Source organism: Fukomys damarensis, unplaced genomic scaffold (assembly GCF_012274545.1).
Source record: "Fukomys damarensis isolate Sample0158 unplaced genomic scaffold, DMR_v1.0_HiC HiC_scaffold_21, whole genome shotgun sequence".
NCBI classification, from domain to species: domain Eukaryota; kingdom Metazoa; phylum Chordata; class Mammalia; order Rodentia; family Bathyergidae; genus Fukomys; species Fukomys damarensis.
This window is the reverse complement of record NW_022900933.1, coordinates 8,585,476-8,594,227: the sequence shown is the minus strand read 5'-3', so window position 1 is coordinate 8,594,227 and position 8,752 is coordinate 8,585,476. Positions and strand designations below refer to the sequence as shown.

Genomic DNA, 8,752 nt, shown 5'->3' with positions numbered 1-8,752 from the left:
AAAAAACCAAAAAAAAAAAAAGTATGCTCAAAAAGCTCTGTAGTATGGCTGAAGATTTAGCTCAGTGGAACTGCACCTGCCTTGCGGGTGCAAGGTCCTGAGTTCTATCCCCGGCATCAGACCCCCCCCCAAAAAAGAAAGCTCTGTAGTGTTAGGAGTACATTTCAGCTGTAGCTTACCTACCTCTGATCAGCATCAGTGACTTCAGGAGACAAACAGGCCACGTCATCGCCAATACGTGAGCACGCACCTTAGCTGACAGTGGAGGTCTGTCCCTGCACTATACTGTCACACTGTTCAATGCTGACTACTAAACTGCTAAACATTAAGTCTGCGGTAATAATTTAAAATGCTTACATATTTTCAGGTTTATTCTTTTTTGTTTGTTTGCAGTGTAGGGAATCAAACCCGGGACCTTGTCCTTGCTATGTGAGCACGGTACCACTCAACCCCACTGCTCAGATTTATTCTGACTTCCCAGAAATTCATTCTATGCTGGTGATGTATGGCTTCAGCTTTATATTAATACGCTGATTTATATAGCAGCTATTCAGCCAAAATATCTCTAATTCATTCATTTATTCGGCGCTGGAGACTGAGCCAGGGCTTCACACTGAACTGCATTCCCAGCCCCGCCCCCTTCTTCTCTTCTCTTCCCTTTTCTTCTTCCTCCCTTCCTTTCTGTTTCCTCCTCCCCTTCTCCTCCTCCTCCTCCTCCTCTCCCTCCGCACCTTTCTTTCTCTCTCTCTCTTTCTTTCCAGACAGCCTCACTAAGTTGCTAAATTGCCCAGGCTGGGCTTGGACTTGCAATCCTCCTGCCTCAGCTTCCCAGGGTGCTGAGATTACAGACATGTGCAACACACTTGCTTAATATTAATTAGCATCTTTAAAAGACTCATTTTCATAGGCATCAAAGATAAAATGGGAAACTGTCTTTTCCTGAAGCAAACCCAAAGCCTTGGGTTTTTACTTCCACAAGGATGCATGCCCAAAATGAACGCTTTTGTTTTCCACCCACACCTGACACCAAGACCTATGAATCAAGGAATTTTTCTCCTTTATTGTCCCCTCTGCCCAAAACAACTTCTTCCCCCAGACCTCAGCGGCCTCTCAGTACGTCTCTCAGTTTGAGTGAAGGAGTCAGAGGGCTCTATTCTGATGAAAAAGAAATTGCCAGTCAAAGGTCCATCGTGTGGGAAGCGCAGAGGTTAGGGATCCACAGAGGCTGCAGCAGGCGACAGTGACTCAGAGCCCAACAAGGTGAGTCATCTGGGAACACAGCTGCTGACAACAAAGCCCTCAAACAATCACACTCTCCCTCGCCAAGCCTCCCCAGAACTGGCGAAGCCACGCACACACCGCTTATGTGGTGGACAGTGGGGGACAGGGGTGCCATTACACCAAAGAGTGCTCACTCCCTCCAGTTACTCAAATCAGTGTCGTCCTTCGCTTCATCTCCAGCTGTGGCTCACGCTCAGAGGTATAATTCATCTTCCTGAGTCTGAGTTTCGGGTTAAGTCACAGGTCTAGTCTAGCAGGCGGTGAAAACCTCATTTAGCCAGATGATATTTACCTCCTTGCCTTTCTCAGGGAAGGAGGATAAAGTACACCTTCCCACCTGTCTTTCCCTACATGCACTCGCCTTTTCCACTTGTTTTCAGCAGTGACTAATTAGTAAAAGAAGACAAAAACTTTAAGGAAATAGTGGCAAAATAGAAAGATGGCCAAAACGACACAAAGGTAACAGGGCTGGAGCCATGTGTAATCCTCCATGGGAGGAGGGGCCGGAGACTCAGATGGTCTCAAGAGACCGGGCGTCCGAGCTCGAGACCCTGCAGCTGGCCACCACTTTGGAAACCATCAAAGAGAAGGGTTCTATCATTGAGATAAAATGATGACCACTACTCAGGGCTCCTGATCAATTCGGATGGCTGGACATAACACAGGATGGTTTCAGAGAAGTATTTTGACTGGCAGAGAAAAAATTACCAAGGGATGAAACAACTGTATGAAATTCTAGTGTGATACATTACAAATACTGGGAAAAGGGAAAATAAATGTTCAAAGCAAAATATTTCTCCTGGGGTTGGGGATGTAGCTCAGTGGTTAAGCATTTGCCTAGCACGGTCCAGGGTTCAGTGCTTAGCTCTAAAAAACAAACATTTTTTTTCTTCTTTTAATTCCCTTTTTAAAATTTCTGACCTCACAGAGCATGAAGACTTCAATTTGCTAAGCTCCAAAAAGCATTGCATTCTTATCTGGAACTCTATGTTTGAGATCTGTGGCACAATTACCAACGAGGTACCAACTCAAATTTCTCACTTTTCCAGTCAAATAATTTAAGGCTAGGTGTGTAGCTCAGTGGTAGAACACTTACCTACTATGAGTTAGGCCCTGGGTTAATTCCCAGCACCACAGAATAATACAAGTTTACATTAAAGGAATCTGTCTGTGGCTACCGCCTTGACTCTGTTTTAAAATGCAATATACCAGCACTCAGGAGACTGAGGCAGGAGGATCGCTGTGAGTTTGAGAGCAGCCTGGGCTACATAGTGAGTTCTAGGTCAGTCTCAACTACATAGTGAGATCCTGTCTCAAAAAAGCAATAAATAAGTGAATAAAGAAAATGCAATATAAAAAAAGAGAAACTTGGGAACATTTGTGTAAACACCAAAGCAGCATGCCACAATTAATGAAAAAACCTGAACTCCTCTCCCCATCTCAAACCTCAGAGGTCAAGCCTGGAGGGCCGTCCCCTGGCCGTCCCCAGCGAACAGCTGACAACTCGGTCCCCACGGAGTCTCCTCTCTCTGTACGCTGGCCTGAGGCAGGAGCACATACAGGTCACATGCACATCCAGGCAGCCACAAGGTCAGCAAACACGGATCTGCAGCAGGCAACAGGTTCCCACACGGGAGGGAGCCCTACCTACAGCTTACCTCGGTACAAGGTGGTTGAACTTGTAAGAATTGAAGATTTCCTGGATCTTTTCTTCTACTTTGGCCTGGTAAGGATGCAGGACATGGGAGAGAGGAAAAAAAAAAAAAAAAAGAAATGAGACCACTACTGACTTTTTTTCCCATGTTGCCACAAATGCCTATGAGGGGGGAGTTGCTTGATGTACTGCAGTATTTAGGACTGAATCCAAAGGCTCTACAGTACAGCGGCTTGAGAGGTTTAGGACAGGGTGGGGGGACATGGGTGAATGAGTCACCTGCACCCTGCTCGCGTTACACTGACTCCTCCAGTGAGCAAATCCACAACATCCACACTGTAATAGTGGCTGCCCTTTTGCGAGGTGTCCTCCAAATTCTCCCTTTGCCTCACATTCTAAAGAAAAGCCACACCTAAATGATTAAGTAAACTTTGTTTCAATTAACAGCACCAAGAAATTCTGGTGACCGTCACATAACATTAGAATGTGTAGGGGCTGGGGATTTAGCTCAGTGGTTCCCCTGCCTGCCTCCCACGCACAAGGACTTGAGTTTGATCCCCGGTACCAAACAAAACAAAACATTAGAATGTGTAATGCCCCTCCTTGCTTTTCTTTAATTATGCTCATCAACTAACACAAGGCCTGTAGTTTGCTGTGATGTTTAACTTAAGAAAGATAATGTTGCCGGGGCCTGGTGGCGCATGCCCGTAATCCCAGCACTCGGGAGGCTGAGGCAGGAGGATCGCTGTGAGTTCGAGACCAGCCTGGGCTACATAGTAAGTTCCAGGTCAGTCTCAACTACATAGTGAGACCCTGTCTAAAAAACAAAAACAAAAAAAACGAAAGAAAGATAATGTTTGTCTGAAGAATTGCTGGGACTAGCCCTAGGAGATCAAGGTTGATTAAAATGTTTAGGCCTCCACGTTAAAAAATAAATAAAATAGAGGGCCAGCCAGGGATTTGGCTCAATGGCACTACGCCTACCTCCCAAGCCCAAGGTCCTGAGTTCGATCCCTGGTACCAAATAAATAAATAAAATAAAAAAGGAGTCAAAGGCTCCACAACACAAAGACCTTGCTCAGCACACAGACTTCCTGCCCGTGGCCCCAGCATCTCCCTTTCATGTACCTGAGTTCCCTAGGATGCTCTTTTTGGGCTGAAGGCAATGACAACTCCTTCTCATTTTCTCAGGGTACCAACCCTTTATAAACCTACTTTCTTTCCCAACCCTCTTCTCCCAAGCATTTGCTTTAAAGTGGTGAGCAGATGGATTCAGTACTGGACAGATGGATCCAGTAAAGAAACACTGGCAGGTTTTTTGTTTGGCTCCCTGGTACCAGTCACTCAGAGAACAGGTGAAGACAGATAGCATCCCAAAACATGCCTCAATGGCAGAAGGATTATTTTGAGGAATTGCTGATAGAGGGAAAACTCTGAAAAATAGATTATCCTTTGGTAAGGGAAATTCACATCTATAAAGGAAATCTCAATTTGTACGAGTGTCTCCTCTCTGTACCAAGAAGAAAAAGAAGACTAAATCTCAAGAAACTCTAATCAGTGGAGAAGGTAAATGATTAAATCGCATAACAAAACTTATTTTGTTTGCTTTTCCTGGTCACCTCCCTATAAATGGCCTCTTCCACACGTTCTTTGCTTTTAGTGGAAGACACGGTATAAGTTGCATTCTGGACCACCTCTTTTGGAGTTATTCATTTTTCTGTGGGTATCACCCATGCTTACATGACATATGTATGTTAAAACGTGTCTGGTCTTCTTTTGTTAATCTATCTTTTGCTACAGGGGTCCCAGACAAGCAAGAACGTGGAGCAATAGAGGGAAATGATTTTCTTTTCCTCCTATGTTTTTGTTTTGTTCAGTGCTAGGAAATGAACCAAGAGCCTCCCACATGGAAGGCAATTGCTCTGTAACTGAGCTACAACCCCAGCCCTGAAAGATTTATCCTTGTCTGCTCTATGAAGCCATTTGGGTGTTCTGTTAATCAGCCTCTCTCAAATACACAATTAGTTCCTGCCACTCATCAGGATTGTCAGATTAAATAGTTTAAATAAAAGTATGAAAACCAGCTAAGCAATTCATTTTAAAAAAACGTCAACTATCGAAACATTAAAGAAACAGCAAATCTGGTTCTTTATCACACAGAGAATTCCATGGTCCCACAAAACAAAGAATCTCAGAGAATAAAGTCACGAAAGAAGCCGCATCTGTCTCCTCTGAAGGTAGAGTTTTTGTAAGGACAAGAGAATGGAGGAGACACATGCTCCCAACGCCAAAGACCCTGTCAGAGCCAGGGGACCGACCAGCTGGACACGGCTTTACTTTTCTCCCACCCCTCCTCCCTATACCAGGGATCAAACCGAAGACCTTGCGCTTGCCAGGCAGGCGTGGTGACACTGAGCTACATCCCTGTCCTCCCACCGTTCATCTTTGTAGTGAAACATAGTCTCTTTGAGACTGCAAGATATATACTCCCTGGGAAAAAAATTCTTTGGAGGGTGAGGGTATTGGGGATTGAATCCATGCACACTAGACAAATACTCTACCACTGAACTGTACCTCCCTGGGCAACTTAAAAAAAAAAAAAAAAGCTGTTATCATCTATTTCTGGAACTCCCACTGTTAGAGAGCTCTAGTCTCTTTAACCAGAGATGAACAAATTATTTGCGATGATGAGGGAAGCAATCTCAAATGGCAGCCAAGTGAAAGTTCATTTGTATTTCGTTTCAGGATATGCTCTAGTATTTGTATTTGCGTATGAGTTTGAAGAGCGAACTGGTTAAGAATTTATGATATTTCAAAGAATAAGCTGAAGTCATGATGAGCACCTGAGTTGTCCCAGCTGGGAGTAGTGGCTCATGGCTGTAATTCCAGCACACTGGGAAGCTAAGGCAGGCAGGATCCCCAGTTCCAGCCCAGCCTGGGCAACTTAGTGAGGCCCTGTCTCAAAATTTAAAAAAAAAAATACATCAGTGGCGCCATGCCTGTCTGGCAAGCACAAGGTCCTGAGTTTGATCCCTGGTACAGAAAAATAATAAATAAATAAATAAGGCTGGGGATATAGCTCAGCATTCTCAGGGTTCAATCTTCAGAAAAGAAAAATTCTCTTCAAAAAGGAGAAAACATCACATAGCATGCATAAGGCCTTGGGTTCAGCCTCCAGCATCAAAAACCCAAAGCAATAACAGCAACAATAAAACCTCAGCAATAATCCTGTAAAGTTTTTGACTAACAGAAATACATGAATGAAGAAATAAAAGCCAGGAGTGGTGACGCACTTCTGTGATCCCAGCACTCTGGAAGATTGAAGCAGGAGGGTCACAAGTTCTAGCCTCGCCTGAGCAACTGACTGACTCAGCAAGACCCTGCTCCCTGCCCAAAACTGGGGATGTAGCTTTGTGTGAGAAGGCTAAGGTTCAATCCCCATCAAAAATAAAAATAAAAAGTATTCATCTGAGGAGGAGAAAATCAAAGGAATTTCCAAAGTATGAAATTTGGCTGGCCTTGAACTCACTATGTATTCCAGGCTGGTCTCAAACTTATGGTGACTCTCCTGCCTCAGCCTTCCAAGTGCTGAAATTACAAAAGAAAAGAGGAAAAAAATCTGCATGACTTCCACAGGTACCAGAATATTCAACCTCTTTGAGAAGCAGCAGATGCAGGAAAAGCTCTACAACAGGGCACACGTTTTCCTTCTAGAAATGAAGTTTACTTACTTTCTAAAAATGGTCTCCTCTCCTCTTCCCTGGAAGCAGGAGGCTCTGTATTAATCAGTGAAGATGCACCAACGTAACTGCTTGCCAAACCTTTCTAAATAACTCTTGCTTGCCATACTTTTTCTGATCTCTTCCTATAACTCGCCTCCCCTGCCCAGAAGCCCCAGATCGCTTCTCTGCTCTCAGCCTAAGACATGACACAGGACCCAGTTCTACGTCCCTCCCGGCTGCTCACCGTGGGTGCTCTTTTGTGTACATGAACAATGCACAGGGTAATAAATTTGCTTTTCCTCTTGCCAATATGTCTTTCACGCATCTAATTACAAGGCTCCAGCCAGAGAACCTAAACTCGGCAGAGGAAAAGGGTTTTTCCCTTCCCTCCCCTCCTCTGGAAGAGGCCAAGAGCCTTTTTTTCCACTTTGCTGCTTTCACTTTGTATTTTTTCACTGTAATTAATTATAAGCATAAGAGCAACTACATGCTGAGTTACGAGTCCTTCAAGAGAATTATTAAACTTAGAGGTGGCCTTGGGGACCTCCAACACACTAGCAGAATGAGAATCTCAGCCTTTGGGACAGAACTGAGGGAAAAAGTCATGACTGCATAATGTCTATATGCAAGATCTGCAATTAATTCCTTTTGAAAGTTTATTAAATACTCACGTTCAGTACAGGGAGCTAGGCTAGGGGTGTAGCTGAAGGGTAGACTAGGTAGGTGCCTAGCATGTGTGAGACCTAGTTTCAACTCCCAGCACTGCAAAAAGAGAAGGAAAGAAAAAAAGAAAGAAATACCAGGGAGTTGGGACTTTGTTTTTGAGACAGGGTCTTGCTATGCAGTTCAGGCTAGCCTCAGACTCATCATAGTCCTCCTGTCTCAGCCTCCCAAGTTCTGGAATTATACTCATGGATCACCATGCCTGACTTGTTGGGGTTTTTTTATTATTTTTTTGAACTTACCTAAATCACAAAAAATTGTTTACAGTTCACATTCTATAGCTCTTAAATCTGAACTCAGGAAAAAATAATTAATTTCCATCTTCTATACAGGGATGCCACGGGATGCCCACTTTCCCTGGACTCCCTTTATCCTGGCTGTCCGTGTTCCTTTCCCTCCCAACGGGACTGAGTATTCTATTTCATCTCTCTTTTCAGTGCAGGAACCACACAGGCAAGGCTCTGAGGCAAAGGCTGCTGAAGTGTTCCATAGCAACAGGTAATTTTCTTCTGCATAAACAGCACAGGGCTGTGGGCTCACTTCCCTTGGGCACAGGGCACACATATCACAACCTGCTAATGAAAGAGGCACGGTTCTCCTGAGAGGAAGGAGGCTGACAGTCTAAAGCAACCGATCTGCCTCAGAAACACGGCTATGTGAAAATGTTATCAGAAAGGCCACCAGGCCAGGGATTTAGCTCAGTGGTGCTGTGCCTGCCTTGCAAGCACAAGGTCCTGAGTTGGATCCCCAGTACAACAACAACAAAAAAAAAAAAAAAAATTTTTTAAAAAAAAAAAAAAAAAAAAAAAAAAAAAAAAAAAGGAGGAAGGAAGGGCGGAAGGGAAGAAGGAAAGGCCACCAGGATCATTTACAGACGACTTAGTCCCAAGATATTAGCTCTTCAAAAAACTTTTCTCCCTGGGTGCTGGGAATTGAACCAGGGCCTCAAGCATACAAGGCAAGCCCACAAGTGCTCTCCACTGAGCCACAACTCACGCTCTCTCTTCAGAATTTAAAAAGTTTGAAAAAAAGGATCTTTGGTTGGATCTGGTACACACACACACACACACACACACACACAGGTCTTGGGACAACTATGGAAATTTAAAAGTGAACTAGATATTGGATACTATTATAGAACTACTTTTAATTTCTGAGGTATGTTATTGCCCATCAATAGAAGAATGTCACTCTTAGGAAATGATGTCTTCATCTTTCTGGGACTCTGAAAAAAATTATATATGCAATACACACATATTTACACAAATATGCATGCATGGATGAAACACACATATAAACACATGTATCAAAGGAAAAATTGTATCTTGGTGTCTCGGCTAGATTGGATTAGCAATGCCTTTGTCCTTAACTA

At 43.8% G+C, this 8,752-nt stretch overlaps 1 protein-coding gene across 1 annotated transcript in view; it reads right to left on the bottom strand.

Moving 5' to 3' along the window:
* The window catches only part of Fntb (farnesyltransferase, CAAX box, beta), a 72,769-nt gene that overhangs the window by 52,095 nt on the left and 11,922 nt on the right, over positions 1–8,752 (bottom strand). Inside the window, exon 2 of the mRNA XM_010603038.3 lies at positions 2,940–3,004. Coding sequence (XP_010601340.1) covers positions 2,940–3,004 — 65 coding nt within the window. The remainder of the gene's footprint in view (positions 1–2,939; positions 3,005–8,752) is intronic.